The sequence below is a fragment of the Perca flavescens genome, chromosome 19, assembly GCF_004354835.1.
Source record: "Perca flavescens isolate YP-PL-M2 chromosome 19, PFLA_1.0, whole genome shotgun sequence".
Classification (NCBI taxonomy): domain Eukaryota; kingdom Metazoa; phylum Chordata; class Actinopteri; order Perciformes; family Percidae; genus Perca; species Perca flavescens.
Genome location: NC_041349.1, coordinates 7,512,049 through 7,535,730, shown reverse-complemented (window position 1 = coordinate 7,535,730; position 23,682 = coordinate 7,512,049). Strand labels below are relative to the sequence as shown.

General features: G+C 38.0%; 1 protein-coding gene across 1 annotated transcript; it reads left to right on the top strand.

Annotated features, from left to right (window-relative positions):
* Positions 1-9,341: 9,341 nt before the first annotated feature.
* fgb (fibrinogen beta chain) lies at positions 9,342-22,327 on the top strand. The gene is made up of 13 exons (XM_028564159.1): positions 9,342-9,634; positions 9,799-9,813; positions 10,171-10,277; positions 11,318-11,420; positions 12,479-12,547; positions 12,733-12,847; positions 13,047-13,153; positions 13,581-13,695; positions 16,047-16,166; positions 16,292-16,414; positions 16,892-16,986; positions 20,185-20,375; positions 21,621-22,327. The coding sequence occupies exons 1-13, from the start codon at positions 9,551-9,553 to the stop codon at positions 21,850-21,852; spliced, it is 1,476 nt and encodes a 491-aa protein (XP_028419960.1). The 5' UTR covers positions 9,342-9,550; the 3' UTR covers positions 21,853-22,327.
* Positions 22,328-23,682: the final 1,355 nt, after the last annotated feature.

Genomic DNA, 23,682 nt, shown 5'->3' with positions numbered 1-23,682 from the left:
CAATAAATCATAGGCCGGTGGAAAGCCTGTTTAGTTCACTTTCAATTACGTCCCATTTGTAAGGAACATGCATTTGTGGGATGAGCAGCAGCGCTCAGTATGTGGGTTGCGCCCATGAAAAATTTGACAAATCTTCTCTGACATTGACAAACAGATTATTTTGCTGTTGCTATTGTAACACTTGTTTTGAGGCTTGTACTCATTGGTGGCAATCTCAGTGCAGAAAGATATAGAGATGATATTCTGCAACCAATGGCAATGGACGTTTTTCACAGCAGACATTTTGACTTGTCATAGTTGGAAAAGCACAGCTGAAATTGATAACTTTAACGATGGCTCAATTCCATCAATTGTCCCAGTAAGATATTTCAGTGAGTCAGCATGCACAATACCAGGGCCTCTCCTAAGTGGAATGCAGCCGTCATTAATGGTTTTGAATACACCTTTGCTTTTCCTACTATGACATGTCAACATGTCTGCCGTGAAAAAGGTCTTTCCCATATCTCCACAGTGTGGGACCGAACGCTTTACTCCAAGATGACAACGCTTGCCCCCACAGAGTGGGTAATGTGTAAGTGGAGAGGATGGAATGGCCTGCCAGAAGTCCTGACCTCAACCCCATTGAACACTTGTGGGATCAGCTTGGGCTTGCTGTTTGTGCCAGAGTGACCAACACAACCATGTTGGCTGACTTTCGACAAATGCTGGTCAAAGAATGGGATGCCATTCCACAGCAGTGTGTGACCAGGCTGGTGACCAGCATGAGTAGGAGGTGCCAAGCTGTTGTGGCTGTGTATGGTTCTTCCACACGCTACTGAGGCTCCTGTTTGTTAAATGAATAAATTAAAAATGAAATTGCCAATATGTCTTGTTTCTTCAAACTTCAATCATCCAATCCACCAAACACCAAACGAGTCAATGGCAGAATAAGCTGTTTGGCATTGGCAGAGAAGATTTTTCATGGCCGCAACCCACATACTCAGCGCTGCTGCTCATCCCACAAATGCATGTTCCTTACAAATGGGGCACCATTTGAAAGAGAACTAAACAGGCTTTCCAACGGTATAAGATTTATTTGTCAAAAAGCATTGTTACCACAGAGAAATAATCTACCAAACACAAGATGAATATGCTTTTGTTCCCATTGCAACAAACAACAACAATTTGTTTGTATTCACTTTTGACCTGTTTGTGGGCATTTGCCCTTTAATGACTGATTAATGAGTGTAACACCTTGGTTGAGATGGGTGTATCTTCAGATTGCCACCGCCCTGCTTGTGCACAATCACACCTGTTGATGATTCTTATTAAGGGCTTCATTGCTTATTCTCTCCAAGGACTCTGATGAAGATGTAACTTTACATTGAAAGGTTAGTCACTGTTATGCACCTTAAGAAATAAAACCATGAAGTAAGAAGACATCTGTGTTGCACATGCAATTTTTTGTTATTTTATACTGTTGTGTCTGCAGAAGCGCAGAGAACTCTCCTTTTTACCTTTTTACACAAATGTCCTTACTTTTTGTGCTAAGTTTATATTTACACAGCTAAAAGACATAGCATTACAAACATTTATTTTGCTATGGCGTTCGCTAACATTAGTTATCTGTGTTGTCGGATCTGGAGAGAGTTTGTTTATGAGACAGAAACTGGTCTCAAACAAAGTTGATTTCTTCCTGATGTGTCCGTCTAAAAAATTAATCCAATATTTACTTTGGTGACTATGGGACGAATGAATCACAATCTGTGTTCACGTTCACTTCAGGTTGTGAGCATGGAAATAAACTTACGGGAGGAAACCTGTGTGAGTGTGTGCCTGTAAAAATGTTTCAGTGTATGACGACTTTTAAAGAGACACAGTGAATTTGTCTTTTGAACTTTTTTAGACCTGTTAGACACATAAGGTTTTTAGATATCAGTCGAACTAGGTTTAGGGTTTTGCTAAAATGTGATGTCTATTTGGAAAAACTGTCTTGCTGAATTTGATCAACTCCTCTTTTGATTATGACTCCAGAAAGAAGCTGAGGTAAAACCGCCACATGTTGTATAATCTTGTACATGGTTTCTGTTACATAATGTACTGTAACCGCTGTATGCACTGGACAATGACGGCAATATCAGCCTCTGCTGTTCTGGCTCTGTTGTGTTCTGTATAAAAATACAAGAACCTGTTTATGTTTATATTCGTTAATATTACATTTTATATTGGATTGCTTTTATAATCACTTTTATCTTAACATTTAATTTATATCATCATTACATCTTTCAATTTATTCTTAAAATAAAATTGAAACAGTCCCTATGAAATATGCATAGACTGTATAAAAATGAGAGAACTCCCTCTGTACTTTCTGCAGTAATTATTGGAAATATTATGTGCATTAGAATCTACACCACCCTCAACTCTGCCACCGGATGGCACCAAGCTCCATTTAAAATTTTCTCAAGTGTAGTTGAAATTAAAATCTTTGCAAATAATTGTTGAGCATAAGAGATTATTAGATAAGCGATTATTGTGCAGCAAAGTACCTGTGTATATACAGTATGTAAAAAAAAATACAGAAAAAGAAACTGTAAAAACGTGCTGTTAATACAATAAAAACATGACAAATGATTTTACATTACAAATATGCAGAGTCATCCAAGAACAGCAGCCTGTTATTACATGTGGCCTCTCTCCCTCCCTGCCCATCGGTTATTAGTTTTGTAACGGAATTATGTCCAAATGAGGCCCTAAGGCCTGTCAAATCTGACTCCTTTTAATTCATTCCCACACCTTCTTTCATCGAACTTAAGTTTTCCACAACACAAGGATCAATCTGAGACGAAGAGTTCAGTTAAAAGTCCCATGGCATGAGCATTTAACTTCATGAGGTTTTCTAACATTAATGTGAGTTCCCCCAGCCTGCCTATCGTCCCCCAGTGGCTAGAAATGGTGATAGGTGTAAACCGAGCCCTGGGTATCCTGCTCTGCCTTTGAGAAAATGAAAGCTCAGATGGGCCAATCTGGAATCTCCTTATGAGGTCACAAGGAGCAAAATTACTTCCCCTTTCTCTGCTTTGCCCGCTCATGAGAAAGAGAGAGACATCATGGCTTGCAAACAAGCAAAGTGGCCGTTGGTCAAGGCCACATCCCCACCCTACACCTTGCCCCCCCGTCTCTCCTCCTCAATAGCATTTAAAGCTACAGATACAGAAATGGCACATACTAAGGAAAGCTCATTGTGGGACTGGCTCTAGTGGCTGTAATTCTGCACCAAGGCTGAATTTCGGGAAAGACACTTCAGATACAGTAGGGGACCACTAAAGCCTATATAAACACATCCCAAAAGAACATTTTGTTGATAAAATATTTCTACAGTTTCCAGTGTGTAACTGATGCGGCCTTGTGTCTAACATTCAAAAAGACGCTCAGATCTGAATAACAGACAAATGAGTGAGGAATGTGTTTCAGCTACAAGGATTCTGGCTGCTTTCCAACACTCAAACTATTTGGTATGTCCAAATACAAAGAATGTCAAATTCACAGTATGTCTATACCATGATGTCCAACCGCATCCGGTCACATTATGCAGTATACTAGCCAGCATGCTTTCTATATCTGACCCACAATTCTCTGTGCAGCATATAACACGTCACATCAAATGAGCCGCCAAAAGAGCACAGACAGCCAGGGCGGAGCTAGACGTTGTAAACATCCGGGGCTCAGCTAGGCGGGGTCCGGGGAAATATTTTTCCTATTTATGGCAGCTATGTGCACTATTTCTCAAGCAATTTCAGAATGAAATGTCTAAAAAAAATGAGACAGTCTGGGAAGCCGGGCTATGAACAATGGAAGGACGATATAAAAATGATACCCAGTGATTACCTTAAGCTCACAATGATTACAATAGTCTGAGAAATAAAAACTGATGAGATAAAGACAAAGCCGTATCCATCTCTCCAGCTCGGCTGTGTTACATTTGACCTCAAAGCTCCAGTGAATTCGTGGGAAATTAAAATAATGACACATTTGGAAAAAAAAACATGATAGTTAGCCAATATGCTGTTTGAAGCCCAGTTCAGACCAAAGATTTGCGACAAGATAAGTTGCTGAGTTGCAGCGAAACCATCAGCTGGCTTGAGTTGATTCATATGTTACTGTTCGGCAACTGTCGTCATCATTCTGAAACCTAAACACAACAAATGTTGAGGATTTTTACTTCTGGCGCCTAAAAAGAGACGAAAATGCTACATTTAATAATGTACGGAAGGTAGGGTAGAAATTTAGCCTAAACAGCATCAGAGAGACTGAGGGGAAATGAAACAAAGTTAAACATATAGTAAAATCCTCAAAGATTCTGGGCTTTTGAGGAAACAATGTGGTTGGAGTTTCAGAAGACATGGCCCACTTCGCCCCTGTCGACAGATTATATGAGCAAGAGGGTCCAAGTTCAAGACTCAGTGTCACGACAAAGTTATTTGTCCCAATTGTTTGCATAAAGAAAGGGCTGCTGCAGTACTAAAGTACTAAAAGTAAAAAAGAAAAAGTATGTGGTTTGTAACACAGCATTAGACTATGTTGTTTTGTCTTTAAATTTCTGTCTGCACAGGAAGTAGGGATGTGTCATGTTTTGTCCACCTATACACATGATCACATTTTCTGACATTAGGTCGCATCAGTTATTCACTGGTAATGATATGTAATGTGTAAAAGTGTGGGAAAACAGGCTACTTGTTAGATTTTAAATGTGACTCTTGGACAACGAAACAATAAAATATTAGATTCTTTGGATTTTATGTCTCATCTTGGTGTTGGAGAATATAATTTCATATGACCCAGCCAAGTTATGTTAGTGTTTACTTGCAAAAATGGCCTGTAACCCAGATTTGCACAATACAAGATGGGGAAAATAAGAGCAGATATAGATAACATGAGATAAGAACAAGTAACCCTAAGACCAGACAAGACAGTCTGGGAAGCCGGGGCTATGAACAATGGAAGGCCGATATAAAAATGATATCCAATGATTACCTTGAACTCACAATGATTACAATAGTCTGAGAAAGAAAAACTGATGAGATAAAGACAAAGCAGTATCCATCTCTGCAGCTCGGCTGAATTACGTTTGACCTCAAAGCTCCGGTGAATTCGTGGGAAATTAAAACAATGACACAGCAAAAGTGTCAGCAATCTGCATGATATAAAGACAGAAGCAACAGAGGCGGCTCAACACACTGAACACGCTGATCCTGAACCAGGTGAGTCTATGTTGGATTATCTTAATCAAACATGTTGAACACAGATTTATTTTGCAAGGAAAGACAAGGAGATGGATTTCACTTTTTAGAACTCTATGTTGTTGATAGTTTTACATTTTGTTGCTCGTATTTCAACAGGCTACACTCCCGGTTCATCATCATCATCAGCATGAGCATCAGCATGAAGGCGTTCAGCGTGTCTCTGACACTCCGCACCTTTCTGATCCTAAGCGATGCCTACCCGATCGACCCCACCAGCCCCATTTTTGACAATGGGGGCCTCTGTGAACAAATGAGAAATCACAGCCAGGGCCTCATTGGAGAGTTTGTCCCACAGTGTGATGCTAACGGGAACTTCCTCCCGCAGCAGTGCTGGGCGTCCACCGGTTACTGCTGGTGCGTCAATGTCATCACTGGGGAAGAGATACCGAACACGATGACACCACCGGGTGTCACACGTGTTCAATGTGGTGAGTGATGACGTGTGCATAGGTGTCACATTATTGTTTTTGCTGGACTGAGTTCTTGGACAGTTCTTGAAACTAGCTAAGTACTTTTACTCAAGTACTGTGCCTATGTACAATGTTGTAGGGCTGCAATTAACTATTAGTGTCACAGTCGATTGATCTGACGAAGAGTTTCTGGATTAAGGGATTAGTTGTTTGTCAGAAAATGGTGAAACATGTGGATCAGTGTTTCCCAAAAACGCAAGATCTTTTTTTGAAATATAAAAACATCCGCGAAATTGCATTCATTGTATCAACCAGACTCCATGTAAAATGAACAGTAATTTTAGCATTGTAAAATACAATTTAATCAAAGTCGACAGAAACAAAATAAAACTATGAAAAGCCGTTCCACTTTTCCAACCATCACAACTCTAGTTTTGGTTGAAATAAACACGTAGTCTACCAATTTACATGTGAAAATACTGTATGTTGGCTCTATACATGCTGCGTTTAAAGTATGGTGGGTTTAGTGCTAGCATCTTCAGAGCTGTTTCTGGTTAAACAGAAAGGTCTCAACAAGGTTTTAATAAAGGTCTATCTATGAAGGGATCCTTTCCATAATGTTTTCAGACAGAATATTAATCTGAGCCTGTCAGCGGCAAACTCAAGCACTTTTGTGAAGGTAAATACAAGCTGAACAATTGCCCTATTAACTTCCATTGTAGCTTGTTTCGGGACCAATGTCAACAATTGTTGTTCCAATCTGTCACTTAGACACAAAAACATAGGAAAATAGGGTCCAGGTCGAAAGAAATGTCGAAGAATGTCACAGTATCAATTGTCAGTTTCAATATGAACTCATTAAAGTGAATTTGACTGGCAAAACAATCAAAGTTCTGCGATCTCTGGTGTCTTTTGTGGAGATCTCGTCTGATAATTTCGGTAATGAGGCCACTCTGGGGTCTCACGCAGTCAACAAGTAAATGACTTCCAGTTTCATAAACAGGCCTTTTGCATTTTAACCATAGACTTTCAAAAAGATGGATGACACGTCTCCACTTCCTCCCACTGAACAAATATGAAGCCAATATACCGCGGACACGGGCGCCGCCATCTTGTAATTTTGGGACCAGAGTCTGGGCAGCAGAGACGGTTTAGAACCGAGATGCCCCAACTCAGAGTAGTTTTCTGTCTCTGTGTCACGTGGGTTGGTCCAACGCCACGCCTCTTTAGGAGACTAGCGGCAGGTTCAGAGTGTATTGATTCCAACGGGAGAAGTGAAGGTGAACACAGATTATGATCGATCAAACGGACCCATCAGGAGTAACTTAACTTTGTTTGAGACATGTTTCTGTCTCAGGACCAAACTCTCGCAAGATCTGGCAACAAAGAGAAGATAACATCAGTTAACGTTCGTGAACGCCCTTACAAAACTAATTTCCGTGATGCTAAATATGTCTTTTAGCTGTGTAAATATCTAATTATAGCAAAAGAACATATTAATAAATTATTCAGATATAACTTTTCATCCATCCACACGACGTTCACTATTACACGCTGCACAAATGATTTGAGGTGGTGCTCACTTCCTGTCTCCTAAAGGGGCGTGGCCTCATTTGAAAGTGTAGTGAATGTTGTGTGTGGATGGATGAGAAGTTATATTTGCATAATTTAATATTTTCTTTTGCTAACATTATATATTTACACATTTATTTTGCTATGGCGTTCACTAACGTTAGCTTATCTGTGTGTCTTCCTGATGTGTCCGTCTAAAAAAATGAATCCAATATTTGCTTTGGTGACTATGGGACGAAAGAATCATAATCTGTGTTCATGTTTACTTCTCCCATTAGAATCCATACACTCAGGACCTGCCGCTAGTCTCCTAATGAGGCGTGGCAGACAAACCCACGTGACACAGAAACAGGAAGTTACTCTGAGTTGGGGCATATCAGTTCTAAACTGCCTGAGGCAGTGCAGTGATCCCGCGGCGGTGCTGCAGTATCGAAGTCCTGCCCACACACCCACCCAATCCCAGCTGTCAATCATGATGTTTCAGCCCATTTTCCCATCAAATAACTAATAAAAACCACCAAGAACACTTTAACAAACATCAGCGTGTTCAGAACTACATAAAATGACTGAAACCATCTTTGCGAAAAATGTATTTGACGTGTACTTTGTTTTTTTTTTAGTTTGGTCCATATGTCAGCTAGTGGTTTTGTTTCAAGTAGGATACACCCTTAACATATTATATTATGTACAGCAAGTAAATACAATTTCTAAACCAGTAAAGTTTGTCTTTATGTGTTCATGCCTGTGATTTCATAATGCAGCAGCACGTTCCCTTTTGGACTCAAACAAACATCAGTTGTTGCTCAATCATCGTGATTTCCCGAAACTGACGGACTCACTGAAACACCTTCACAAACAAAGCTTTGACTGTCAGCGGACTTTTCACTCTCAGAAAACAGTATTCACTGTATTAATATAATGTTACTCTATATTACTCTAATAATAATTATATATTCAAGGGACAATAATAAAAAATCAATCAAGCCAAACCTAGTGTTCAAAATCTCCAGAAGATGCCATCGTGTTTATAGTAAGTTTGTTGATAATAACTTCTAGATAGTTTTGGAGACGTAACATTTCAAGAACCCCCCATGACCCTAGTGTAAATCTGGCTTATCTGTCCTGTTTATACTGCTCCGATTCCAAATTGTAAGCATTTAATGAGTCATTAAATGGTCATGAGTCAGGAAAGGTTAGAGTCATTTCCCAACATGAAGCTGCCCTCCACATGGCCAATAATTATATATATATATATATATATATATAGAGAGAGAGAGAGAGAGAGAGAGAGAGAGAGAGAGAGAAATTCTGAATCCTTTATTAATTTTTCTTGGGTGACATTTCAATATATACTTGGTGTAAAGAAATACTTGAATCAACATTCTGTACTGTGAAATGTTAATTCCCTCAGGGTGTTATAATTCAATTACAAAGTAACTTTAGCTTAATTACATTATGTTCCAGAAAGGCCCTTTTTCAGACAGCTTAGATGATAGTGCTCAGGTTGGAGTTTTTTGAAAGTCTGCTGGGATTTACGTGAGGTCACCGTGCACTAATAAAAATTATGAATCTATAAATTGCCCCAGAAGTCCCCCCAAAAATATTTTCTCATTTACTTGCAATAGTTTGTACTCAAATTATCATCTTGTGTGCATAAAATAAAAGTTTTGGGACCTTGAATACAACCTGAGGTATTCTATTTTGCACAGTTAATTCTTTTACTTTTTTACTATAAAATGCAGGACTTTGACTTGTAAGAGTATTTCTTGACTGGTATTGTCACTTTTACTTAAGTAAAGGATCCATCACTGTTTAAACCAGACAAATGTTTTAAGACATTCTGCAACCACTGGAAAACCATCTCAAAACTAATGACATACATTAATGTACTTTAAAAAAAATTTTTTTGAGATGACAGCAATATTCTGCATATTGTTTGTCTGGCATTGGCTTCAAACTGGAAACGGCTTACACATGTTGCAGCAACAAATTCTGATTTATCGGTAAACTCTTCAGCCCTTTTGCCCTTTTGTTCCTTCCCAAACTCCAGGTTGACCGTGTGCTGCAGTGACTCAGGTTGGGCAAACTGTCCCAGGAGTTATTGACCAGTTTTCTTTAACTGATTAATAAAAGTTTGGGGAGGAGGACGCCCACACACACAAACACACAGACACACACAGACAGAGGGAGGATAAAAACCTGGTCAAACCAGATTTCAGGGACAGAGAAAGGATTGAAGGCACACTGAAGAGCTTCTGAGAAGAGAAACTTTATCAACAGAGGACGATGAGGACGCTGCTGTTGCTGTGTCTGTGTGTATCCGCCGCCTGGGCTCAGGCTGATGACTATGATGACTATGACTCGGTGAGTGTGTGTTTGTGTGCGTGTGTATTTTTTTATTTTCGCAGTGTTATCACACAAGGTATGAGAATCACTTCTCTTTTTTTAAAACTAGTTGTTATGGTGATTCCTTTGCTCATTTTTTGTAATCCTTTGTTGCCTTTTGGAGATTTGTGATGAAAAAGCACTCGCAGAAATCCCCACGTTCAGTTTAATTATCCAAGATTTATTATGTCATAACTAACTATCATATTGTAACATAAATATTGTGATAATATCGTATCGTGGGGCCTCTGGTGATTCCCAACCCTAGTTATCATATTGAAGTGTGTCCCCCATAGATTCTGTAGCTTTGCAACAACGGTTACAAACACAAGTAGAAAAAAAAGGATTTGACTCTTCATATGTATTCACGATAGTTTATTGTTTTCTTCCACAGGACAACAAGGCAGCAAAGACTGGAACAGTATGTGGAACACGCTTCAACTATTTGATCCATACATCATGAATGACATTTATTTTGTTATTCCTTCATCACGTCTTGTTTCCTCTCGTTTCCCCTGCAGGAGGCACCGGCTACCGTAGACGCTCGCGGCCACCGTCCGCTAGCCGCGTCCAGGGACACCTATGCCCCAAAACGTGTTTCCCCGCCCCCTATCAGCGGCGGCGCCAGGTGCGTTCAAACACAGACACCTGGGTCAGAAAAGAAGACACAGAGAGACCTTTGGGGCAATTACAACATATTTTAATGCAGCATATATTCATCTTTTATATTAAGGGTATATAAAGTAGCATTATACAATAAGTAGATCCAACCAGGCAAAAGAAAGTAACAATAAATATTACTCTTGTACTTCATTTTACGTATTTCCATTTTTTGCTATTAAGGCACACTTTTTTTAACTTTTAGCTTTTGCTAATTTATTAAAGAGAGATATTACAGGCAAAGAAGATTTTTGGGTTGTTTGGCTTCCATAACATGTCTTCTTTCAGACTAGTGGAAAACACACATTTACACAATTAGGAGTTTATTCTAAATACCAAAAACCTAAATCTTTCAAAAGCAGCTTTTGATTCAACTCTGTCATGTTGACGTGGAAATGTCAGAGTAATATCTTCAGCGATGAGCATGCTGTGCTATCTAAGTACGTTTCTAAATGTCCAGTAGGGCTGGGCGATAGGGAGACAATCAGATATCACGATATTCTTGACCAAATACCTCAATATCGTTATTGGGCCATATTCTAGGGTTGACAATTGGTGCTTTAACAAAATATCTTCACACTTTGATTTTAGATAAATAATCATCAGTAATGTTGATATAATATCTAAGTGGGGAAAAGGCAAATAATAGAACAGCTAGAACAGTCTGGTAAGTTCAGGAAAGTACATCACTTTACTGTAATGCAATTACGATATCCAAAATCTAAGACGATATCTAGTCTCATATCACGATATCGATATAATATCGATATACTGCCCAGCCCTAATGTCCATTTGACCAATCAGATTCCTTGTCTGGATCTACTTGTTGTAGGACAGTCATTGAGACATTTCACTAACAAACACAAAAGTCAACCACACGGTGACACTCTGGGGAATATGAACGCCCGTACGTTTTATGCCAATCCATCCAGACGTTCATGGGTGAAATGAGACATCTCAGTATGTCTCAGTGACATGTTGGTAAAGAGTCTCTTGCTTTCGTCGCAGGTATCGCGGCCGCCCTACACCACCTCCAGCCAGAGGACAGCAGCAGCAGGAGAAGGAGAGGCCACCGGAGGAAGGAGGATGCACACACGCCGCAGAGGAGATGGTAGGAAAACACCAGCAGCACATTGTCACCAAAGGAACACTGATTGGACACGTCTTCTTTTAAAAGATTTAAAGATGTCGATCAGTTTGCCAAAGCCCAAGATGACGTCCTCAAATGTCTTGATTTGTCCACAACTCAAATATATTCAGTTTACTGTCACAGAGGAGAAAAGAAACTAGAATATATCCACATTAAAGAAGGTGGAATCAGAGATTTTTTAGATTAATTTAATAGTTATTGATTAATGGATTAATCTTTGCAGCTCTAAAAAGATCTGAAGTCTTTAAATAAAGCTTGAATAAAATGTAATTAAATTTATATTTTGGTATTCAAAATACAAATTTTTTACCTACTACGACATTGGAAAGCAATCATTCATTTGTTCAGAGTTATTGTTGCATAATATTGTTGCAAACGTAACTCTTTCTTCTCAGTGAGTTTAAAGATGCAGTAGGTTAGACTTGTAAAACTACCTTTCTGTCATATTTGCTGAAACTGACCCTATGTTCCAGTAGAACTACATGAAGCAGGTAATTAAAAACATCCACCGCTCCCTGTTCAGATGCACCAATCATGGCCAGGGGGACTCTAACTGCGTGTCAATCACTGCTCATGCACACACATTCATTCTCCTTTGTGGGGGGAGGGGCTTAGGGGACCGTTTTGGGCTTTAGCAGAAAGGGGGGAAAGGACTGAGAAGTTATTGATGTTCAAATTCTTTGGCTAAGTCCTGGATCTTCACAATCCTACCTACGGCACCTTTAAGAAAAAGATTGGCCTTCATTTGATGAAACAACCAAACTTCCCAAATCTCCAATTTTAGAGCTTAATCTTAATTTTCACCCATTAATGACATCATATTAACAAAAAGCATTGAGCCATTAATGTCTGATTGTGTGAGAGTACCTGCCTGGAGCAAGGTTGACGTCAGGAAATTGATTTTCATACATAAATTTGTTAAATAAATAAAATGAAATCAGTGTCTACCTAGAAGGGATCCCACCTTCTTTTGGTTGCTGAAGCACAGAAATCTAACCAGAGATTCTCCGGTCCAACAGGGCATTTTGTGTCCCAATGGCTGTGAGCTGAAGACCACACTGCTCAAGCAAGAGAGGAACGTCAAGACGGTAAAACTGAAAAAAAATAAACAAAAACATTTTTGTATTTTTCTGAGGACCACAAATCAGGCTGGAATATTTTAAACCAACACTGTGTGAAATGTGCTATAGATCTAAATGCATAGAATTTACAACTTCATATTTGTATCAAGAAAACATCAGGATTGACTTTCTTTTGCTTACATTTGTCACAGAGCATTAATGAACTCAAGCCTCAGGTGGAAGATTTGGCCCGATCCTCCAACACCGTCCACACCTACGTCAACAGCATTTCCAACTCTCTGAGGGAGCGGCAGAGAGTTGTCACCGGTGAGAAAGACCTCTCATGAGTTTCTTTTCATGAAGGACAAATGATCTGGTCGGATGTTACATCAAAAGTCAAAAAAACAAGAAGAAACAACAGTACATTGTCCGTAATGATGACGGCAATTTTGGCTATTCATTTTAATTCAAGCTTTTGATGCACACAACTCCTTTGTCCTGCTTATCCGTCTTTTTGTCCTGTCAGACAACAGCAGGGTGGTCAGTCAGTACACTGAGCTAGTGGAGGAACAACATGTCTACATTAAGGAGACGGTGGACACTGTCTTTCCCTCCAACATCAGGGTGCTACAGGTACGTAAATACGAGTTGACACCAGACAAAAAGAGGGAACAATGCATTTAAAAATGTCATCCTTAATCACAGCCACAGCAAAACCTTGCATCTTTCAAAAATGTTTCTTTTTCAGTTGTAAGCAAAGCATCATCTTAAAGCTTTAGTGCGTCATTTTTATATATTAATTAATGGCAGTTACATTCAATTCAATGTGCGGTCACGTAAGGCTTGTATCATGTGGACGCGGCGACAGTTTTGTTGTCATTACTTAGAATTCCTCATGGGGGCGACAGAAACTATGAAATATAGCTTTAAAAAAAAAGACATGCAACCAAAACGAAATGCATACAATATACAAACAAAACAAATGGACAGATCTAGTGTATCCAACTTTAAAAACTACAAGTACCCCTAATGTAATGTCTACTGTGCTGTGTGGCTGTAGGGGGTCCTCGACAAGATCAGGCTGAAGATCCAGAAGCTTGAGAAGGCCATCCAGGGCCAGAGGGAGGAGTGCAAGGAACCGTGCAGGACCAAATGTCCCATACCGGTGGTGTCTGGTAAGTCTGATGCACAAAGTGTTGAAGAAAAACAAAAAAACATGCCGATTACTTACTTATTATTGAACCCCTGGGGAGCATGAGTGTGCTCAGAAATGTGTGATGGATTAGGAGATAACTTGTGTGACATTTTGATTTGATGGTGGTGCTAAAGAAAGAACATGGGGTCACCAAAAGATATATCTCTGTGGGTCATGAATATCTATGCCAAATTTCATGGAGGTATGTTGGGTAGTTATCTTGTTATGGACCAAACTTTTGGACTGACCAAAAACCTGTCAAATTATCCAACTAGGAGCAAGAGCTAATGTTACAGATCAATAAAGCACATGTTTTTGGTAAACGACAATTTCATTTTCTGGTCCTTGACGGAATATAAGATAAGACTTAATTAATCCCATACTGAGGAAATTCCCTTGTTAAAGCAGCTCAATGAAAAATGCACACACATCAGAATAACACAAATACACATAAATAAACATAAAGTATATATAAAATTTACAACAATTATTATAAGAATTAGAAAAATAGAATAAGAGTAATTAATAATAGTAATATGTACAGTACAGGCCAAACGTTTGGACACACCTTCTCATTCAATGCTTTTCCTTTTTATTTTCATGACTATTTACATTGTAGATTCTCACTGAAGGCATCAAAACTGTTAATGAACACATATGGAATTATGTACTTAACAAAAAACTGAAAACATGTCTTATATTTTAGATTCTTCAAAGTAGCACCCTTTGCTTTTTTATTAATAAGGGAAAAACTTCCACTAATTAACCCTGACAAGGCACACCTGTGAAGTGAAAACCATTTCAGGTGACTACCTCATGAAGCTCATTGAGAGAACACCAAAGGTTTGCAGAGTTATCAAAAAAAGCAAAGGGTGGCTACTTTGAAGAATCTAAAATATAAGACATGTTTTCAGTTATTTCACACTTTTTTGTTAAGTACATAATTCCATATGTGTTCATTCATAGTTTTGATGCCTTCAGTGAGAATCTACAATGTAAATAGTCATGAAAATAAAGAAACACATTGAATGAGAAGGTGTGTCCAAACTTTTGGCCTGTACTGTACACTATAAACACCCTTATTCTAAACAGACAGGTAAAAACTAAATATACACAGACAATATAACCCAAACGTAAACACATCTGGGATATATCGGACATTTAAATGAGTAATACTTGATCCCGGTCTAACACTCACTACGTTTACATGCAGCCAATAACCCGTTCAAAACCGGAATATTAGCAATAACCCGGTCGCGCACGGCCATGTAAACACCGGCAAAAACCCGAATATGCTACCTGGGTTACCCCTTTTCTAACCCGAAATTTTGGTCATGTAAACACGTATCGGCATATTCCCATCAAAAGGAACATTGATTTGTGTTCTGCGCATGTTCTATTCGCAAGGAATCTTGGTCTTTTGAGTAGAGGAACTTCTTGTATGCGCCAGAAAACATAGTTATAATAATAATTATATACTATAATAATATAGTTATATATATGTCAATGCAGAAAACCTGCGCGCAGTATACCGTAAGTAAACAAGAAGTAGAGGTAAACATGGCGAGACGCAGCACAGCACCACACGTTTGGAGCGAGGAGGAAACCAATTTCTTTATTAGTGTGGTGAAAACCATGAATAGAATGTCTTTTGTTGACGGCAGAAAGTACCGAGATAGTGAGATTTATAAGAAGGTGACCGAAAAGTTATTGCGTCTTAAGGTTGTCCGTATGTCCAGACGCTAACCGTGCGTTGCCGTTTACATCGGGATATTGCCAATTGATTACAAATTCCATGTATACAGGAGTAACTCTTTCTGCTCACGCATGTAAACGGGTTATTCCGAAAGTTTCAGAAACCCAAATAGTGACCTTAACCCGACTATAACCCGAAAATTGACAGCTTGTAAACGTAGTCCTTGATACAACGATATATCTACATGTACCAACATTTTTCATTGTTAAAGGTTCACTATGAGTTCCTGCATGGTTTCAGCGCAATTTTTGTCGTAGGCGTTTCTCCTTGATCCGCTAGCTCAATACAGTGTGAAAAAGCCAGGTCTTGCGAGACAACGCAGGGGTCATAAATGACAAACCAACACTAGGGGCACAGGCTGTGCACCAAAATACAACAAACCACTCCAGCCAATCACCGACAAGATGGTTGGGGGAGGGGGTGGGGGTTAGTGACAGTTAGCCATGATAGTTACGGAAACATGGGGGGAGGGGCAAGCTTGCTCTGTTTTTTTTGGAATTTACATTGAATGTCAACAGAAGTGACCATGCAGGAACTCATAGTGCACCTTTAAACCGTTCTCCTGTGTGATTCAGGTAAGGAGTGTGAGGAGATCTTCCGTCGTGGAGGAAGAGACTCCCAGATGTACCTGATCCAGCCTGATGCCTTCTACCCTCCGTACAAGGTCTTCTGTGATCAGACCTCCCAGAACGGAGGTGAGGACATAATTAATTAGGCCACCTAAATTTTTTTTGATTAGTGTGTTAATACCGAGAACGATTAGACCTTCGGTAGTGGTTTGCTGTTTTTTTTTTTAAGGGAACTTATTTTGTTTTCCCAGGATGGCTTCTCATCCAGAACAGGCTTGATGGCAGTGTCGATTTTGGACGACGCTGGGACGAATATCGACGTGGTTTCGGCAACATCGCCTTTGATGTTGGCAAGGGTCACTGTGAGACTCCCGGTAAGACTTCTAATATGAGACAAGAGGCTCTGTTAAAGGGAGCTTACCATTCATGGCTGGAAACCAGTGGGGAAAAGTTACTAAGTACATTTAGTTAAGTACTGTATGTATGTACAATTTTGAGGTACTTAACTTGAGTAATTCAATTGTATACCCTTTCATGCTGTACTTTTACTACACTATACTTCTATATTATCAGTAAGATAATAAAGATTTTTCTGTAATTGGCCATTCTGCAAAATTTGTTTGCTTTAGTAAAAACTTGAATGCAGGACTTTTACTTGTAACAGGGTATTTCTACACTGGGTATGCTGCTTTTACTTTTCTAAATATCTCAGTACTTCTTCGACCACTCATGGAAACTATTTTGTTATCCAAGACGTCCTGCTCATTCTTAATTTTGGTATTTACTCAAATCCAGCTTTATTCATATATTAATTGTTGACTAGCGTACCTTTTTTCTTCGTCATGCAACAGGTGAATACTGGCTGGGCAATGACCGCATTAGTCAGTTGACAAAGATGGGCCCTACTGAGGTTCTCATTGAGATGCAGGACTGGACAGGTGCCAAGGTGAGTCGTCAAAAGTCATAGTATAGTATGTCGAAAACAGAGAAAAGAAGTCATAGTATAGTATCTCGAAATTGAAAAAAAACTCATAGTATAGCATGTCGAAAAAAAGTTATAGTATAGTAAGTCGAAAAAAGTGGAAAGAAATCATAGTATAGCATATAGAAAAAAATCATAAAAAAGTCATAGTATAGCATGTCGAAAAAGGTCATAGTATATCATGTTGAAATAATTCAGAATAGTATGTCGAAGAATTCATAGTATAACATGTCTAAAGAAATCATATTATAGCATGTTGACAAAAATCATAAAAAATTCATTGAATACAATAAAATTGTAGCATGTTGACAAAAGTGATAGTAAAGCATGTTGAAAAAAAGTTATAGTATAGTATGTCGAAAGTCGGAAAACATGTCACCATAGTATTTAATAGATAATTCCTTAAAAAGTCATAGTATACATACAAATATCAATATAATAAGTCATAACAAAGTTAAGTTTTAAGTTCTTTATTGCAATATCCACAGCAATTACAGAGATGCTTTGACAAGCAAAAATATAGGGATACAAAATTAAGTAATTTAAATTTGTGGTAGACAGTGATTTCAATTAAAGGTAAAGTGTCCTGTGATGAGCTCAGATATTGTTTAATTTCTTTATTCACACATTTAAAATCAAAGAGATACAATAAATAATTTGCAAGGGAATGTGAAGGTAAATTGCCTAAATTTAAGAAGGGAAGGGGCATTCTCCAGGCAGCATATAACACAAAATAATCATGTCAATGCAATATCCAAATCATAGTATAGCATGTCAAAAAGTCATAAAAATGTCATAGTATAGCATGTCGAAAAAATCATAAAAAAAAGTCATAGGATAGCATGTCGAAAAAAGTCATAGTATAGAATGTTAGAAAAATCATAAAAAAGTCATAGTATAGCATGTCGAAGAAAGTCATAGTATAGCATGTCGAAGAAAGTCATAGTATAGCATGTCGAAAAAAGTCATAAAAAAGTGATAGTATAGCATGTCAAAAAAGTCATAGTATAGTATGTCAAAAAAGTCATAGTATAGCATGTCAAAAAAGTCATAGTATAGCATGTCAAAAAAAGTCATAGTATAGCATATTGAAAAAAACATGACAAGTCATATTATAACATGATGAAAAAAGTCATAGTATAGAATGTCGAAAAAAAGTCACAGTATAGTATGTCGAAAAAAATCATATTGTAGCATAACAACAAAAGTGATAATAAAGCATGTTGATAAATGTCATAGTATAGTATGTCCAAAGTCGGAAAACATGTCACCATAGTATTTAATAGATAATTCCTTAAAAGTCATAGTATACATACAAATATCAATATACTAAGTCATAAAAAAAGTTAAGTTTTAAGTTCTTTATTGCAATATCCACAGCAATTACAGAGATGCTTTGGCAAGAACAAATATAGGGATACAAAATTAAGTAATTTAAATTTGTGGTAGACAGTGATTTCAATTAAAGGTAAAGTGTCCTGTGATGAGCTCAGATATTGTTTAATTTCTTTATTCACACATTTAAAATCAAAGAGATACAATAAATAATTTGCAAGGGAATGTGAAGGTAAATTGCCTAAATTTAAGAAGGGAAGGGGCATTCTCCAGGCAGCATATAACACAAAATAATCATGTCAATGCAATATCCAAATCATAGTATAGCATGTCAAAAATTCATAAAAATGTCATAGTATAGTATGTCAAAAAAGTCATAGTATAGCATGTCAAAAAAGTCATCGTATAGCATGTCAAAAAAAGTCATAGTATAGCATTTTGAAAAAAACACGACAAGTCATATTATAACATGATGAAAAAAGTCATAGTATAGAATGTCGAAAAAAAGTCACAGTATAGTATGTCGAAAAAAATCATATTGTAGCATAACAACAAAAGTGATAATAAAGCATGTTGATAAAAGTCATAGTATAGTATGCCATTAAAAAAAAATATATATATATATATATATATATAGTAAGTCATAAAGTCATGAAAAATTTAAGTTTTAACTTCTTTATTGCAATATCAACAGCAATTACAGAGACGCTTTGGCAAGCTCAAATATTGTGATAAAAAAAAAGTAATAAAATTTGTGTTAGGCAGTGATTTCAATTAAAGGTAAAGTGTCCTGTGATGAGCTCAGAGATTTTTTTATTTCTTTATTCACACATTTAAAATCAAAAAGATACATTACATAATTTGCAAGGGGATGTGAAGGTAAATTGCCTAAAAAACTGTTTGCCTGTGTCCTACACCACTGGGATTGGCGGCCCTGTATTGATGACAGCTCAGTCCTTGTGATGTGCTGAGCAGTTTTTACAGTCTACCATTTGAGGGTGGTGATGCAGCCAGTCAGGATATTGTCAATGTTGCACCTGTAGAAATAGCAGTTACGGTGCAGATCTGCCCAGCCTGGGGTCTGCACATCAGGAAGATCAGGATCCCAGAGGGCGATGTTTCATCCCAAATCTCTGGGCTTGATGAAAAGCTTTTGAGGGCACAAAAGTATATATTGCTGAGATATAGTTTAGGAACAACTAGTATATCATGAAAATGTAATTCAATGTTAATTGAAAAAAAGTTTAAAAAAGTCATAGTGGGAAAAAATTCATAGTCTACCATGTCAAAAAAAATCATAAAAAGTCATACTATGGCATGTGGAAAAAAGTTGTAGTATAGAATGTCGAAACAAATCATAGTATAGATTGTCGGAAAAAGTCATAGTATAGCATGTTGAAGAAAGTCATAGTATAGCATGTCAAAAATAATATGTCGAAAAAATCATAAAAAAGTCATAGGATAGCATGTTGAAAAAAGTCATAAAAAAGTGATAGTATAGCATGTTGAAAAAGTCATAGTATTGTATGTTGAAAGTCATAGTATGGTTTGTCAAAAAAGTCATAGTATAGCATGTCGAAAAAAATCAGAAGAAGTCATGTCAAAAAGGCCGGGAAAAAAGTCGTAGTATGTCGAAAAAAACAAAAGAAAATTTAAAGAATTATGTAGGAAAAAGTCATAAAATGTCATACTATACTAAGTCGGACAATGTCATAAAAAGTCAAAGGTTTGTTGAAAAAAAAAAAAAAAATATCATAGTATGTTAAGAAAAAGTCATACCACATAAAAATATGAAATGAAACCTAAATGTTTACCTGTATCATTTAGGTCCACGCCCAGTACCGGCAGTTCACCGTCCAATCGGAGACGTCTAACTACGTGCTGGCGGTCGAAGGTTACTCCGGGAACGCCGGCAACGGTTTCCTGGAGGGATCCTCAGAACTGTTTGGTGTAAACCGCACGATGACCATTCACAACGGCATGATGTTCAGCACCTACGACAGAGACAACGACAACTGGTAAGTTGTCTTGTTGTTGGTGGGATGATCACAGGATTACACTAACACCATTTAACAATACCCAAAACATCTTGCACTTCAGTTAACCGACAAGTCCTCGAAACAAACCCACTAATCATGTTGCACCATACTCCTGGTGGCGTGTGGAGCAAGAGCTAATGTTAACTAAACATTTTAATGCTAGAAAACACACTATAATGGACTAGCCTAGCAACATTAAGGCTACAAACAAGCCATAATGCAGCATTCACCGTAAAAGCTGGTATTACACCATAGCTCTCTCCAGTCAACAAGGGTATCTGATGTTGGGAGTATGTAAACGTCTTGTAAAGGCCGTCCATTAAATAGTTGTAAACTGACGATTATTGGGGTGAAACAGGCGGTGCGAGAAGTTTGGCGGCGTAAGGACTACTTGCAAGGAACCACTGTACCTGGGAAGCTAACGTATAACATGCTTGCCAGCTGGGAACATGCTAACACAAGTCAGTCAACAATAGCTCATTGCTAACAGGACAATCATTGAACACAGTTTCATATCTGTGCCATCAACTAGCCAGCTGGGAACATGCTAACACAAGTCAGTCAACAATAGCTCATTGCTAACAGGACAATAATTAACACAGTTTCATATTTGTATCAACTCCTGTTTCGTAAAACAAATATTCCTATTTTCTCCAGCAGATGAGGGTAAGATTAAATCATCCATTTTTGGAGTTCCCTGCCCTCCTTTCCCTTGACGTTTAGCACTATCAATCAGTGGTGTGGTCTAATATATTGCAGTGGGTATACTGTACTGTATATATATATAGGCCAAAATCTGCCTTTGGGGGAGGGGCGATATGGCCATATCATAGTTGGGGGTCTGGGTGTCCTCCCCCAAGGGAGTTTGAGCAACAACTACTTCATTTCCTGTATTCGGATACACTTTTATGCACCAATTTATGGTGGAAATACCTTTATTAAGCCTATGTGAAGAAGAAAATAACAGATGACAATTCAAAATATATCAAAAATATGATTGAAAGTATGTTGTTGCGTGTCATTGAGCATTTATAAGTGGGTAGATGGAAATCCTGGAGCTTTCCTAGTGGGTATAGTGTGTATTCCTGCGTATCACGTAGACTACAGCACTGCTGTCAAGACAGTTGGTCAACAACAGAAATTCATGTTGAAGTTCATCAACTTGACGAGCGTGTTGTTGTTTTTTTCCATTTTTCTCAACACCTTTCTCTGTCCCTGAACCAGGATCCCCGGCGATCCCTCCAAACAGTGCGCCAGGGAGGACGGAGGCGGATGGTGGTACAACCGCTGCCACTCAGCCAATCCCAACGGTCGATACTACATGGGCGGAGCCTACACGCGCAAGATGGCCAAGCACGGCACCGACGACGGCGTGGTGTGGATGAACTGGAAGGGCAGCTGGTATTCACTCAAGGCCATCAGCATGAAGATCAGGCCGTTCTTTGCGCCCAGCTAAAGATCCCGGAGAGCATCAGCACACACATTACACAGGAAACCGCCAAAATAAAAGACACCAACAAAATGTGTACCAACAGGGTTTGGGGTCAAATGGAGCTTTAAAACTCTTTGTAACATCCACTTAATATTTAACTGTGTCCTTTATTTTAGCTGTGACCTTTATGCTGACGGACACGCACATTCACACACAACTAACACTTTCGATGTGGGCTGTTAAAGTGAAAAAGAACAGAAGAAGATAATATCTGAACAAGAAGCATTGACCTAAAGAATAAAGTGAAAAAATAAAGTGAAATAAGAAATGGTTTGATGTCAAATAAACTTGTCATGTCTGCAGATAAAAGAAACATTGTACTGGTTGTGCGTGAATGTGTTGTAAAATGTCCTCTCTTGTAATGTGTGATGTCTTCAGTGTTGCACTTCTAGGACGAATTGATGTCCTCCATTACTCAATAAACATATTGAGGAACCTACTTTCTGTCTGATTGTTATTTCACTATACACTTCAGGGATTATAGAAATTAAAATGTTCTCACCACAGTCGTACATACATACCTGCTGAAATCCCATGGACAGGAAACTCAATATTTTCCTGCGCTCACAGTATAGTATGTCAAAAAAAAATCATAGTATAGTATGTCGAAAAAAATCATGAAAAAGTCATATAGTAGCATGTCGACAAAAGTGATAGCATAGCATGTTGATAAAAGTCATAGTATAGTATGTCCAAAGTCGGAAAACATGTCACCATAGTATTTAATAGATAACTCCTTAGAAAGTCACAGCCATAAATATGCCATAAAAAAATGTCAATATAGTAAGTCATAAAGTCATGACAAATTGAAGGTTTAAGTTCTTTATTGCAATATGCACAGCAATTACAGAGACGCTTTGGCAAGCTCAAATATTGGGATAAAAAATAAAGTAATTTAAATTTGTGGTAGACAGTGATTTCAATTAAAGGTAAAGTGTCCTGTGATGAGCTCAGATATTATTTAATTTCTTTATTCACACATTTAAAATCAAAAAGATACAATACATAATTTGCAAGGGAATGTGAAGGTAAATTGCCTCAAAGCCGTCCAGGAGCTTGGGAAGGGGCATTCTCCAGGCAGCATATAACAGAAAATAATCACGTCAATGCAATATACACAATTTGTCTGTATCTATCAATCATTTTTACAAACACAGCAGGCAGAACAGTTTGTAACTGGAGTGGTTGATCTGCCCAGCCTGGGGTCTGCACATCAGGAAGATCAGGATCCCAGAGGGCGATGTTTCGTCCCAAATCTCTGGGCTTGATGACAAGCTTTTTAGGGCACAAAAGTTTATAATGCTGAGATATAGTTTAGGAACAACTAGTATATCATCAAAATGTAATTCAATGTCAATTGAAAAAAATCATAAAAAGTCATAAGATAGCATGTTGAAAAAAGTTGTAGTATAGAATGTTGAAAAAAAATCATAGTATAGCATGTCGAAGAAAGTCATAGTATAGCATGTCAAAAAAAAGTCATAGTATGGTTTGTCAAAAAATTCATAGTATAGCATGTCAAAAGAGTCATAGTATAGCATATTGAGAAAATCATGAAAATTCATATTATAGCATGTTGAAAAAAATCATAAAAATGTCTTAGTATACTAAAAGAATTTATATCTTTGGGCTCTGAAATAACGGCTCGAACCACCAGATCTACAGTGCGAGGTGAATGCAGGAGCCCTAAACGCAGGACAACACTTGGAATAAATGCTTTTTCTTGTGTGGCTGCTCGTCAGTGGAATATGTTGCCCACAGAGCTGATAGGAAGCACAAACTTTTACACGTTTG

What these genes read in the sequence shown, in the direction of transcription:
- fgb (XM_028564159.1), top strand. Translation starts at nt 9,551, where the DNA reads ATGAGGACGCTGCTGTTGCTGTGTCTGTGTGTATCCGCCGCCTGGGCT. An exon ending in AAGAGAGGAACGTCAAGACG is followed by an intron (nt 12,548 to 12,732) that starts GTAAAACTGAAA and finishes CATTTGTCACAG; the next exon opens with AGCATTAATGAACTCAAGCC. An exon ending in TCCCATACCGGTGGTGTCTG is followed by an intron (nt 13,696 to 16,046) that starts GTAAGTCTGATG and finishes TGTGTGATTCAG; the next exon opens with GTAAGGAGTGTGAGGAGATC.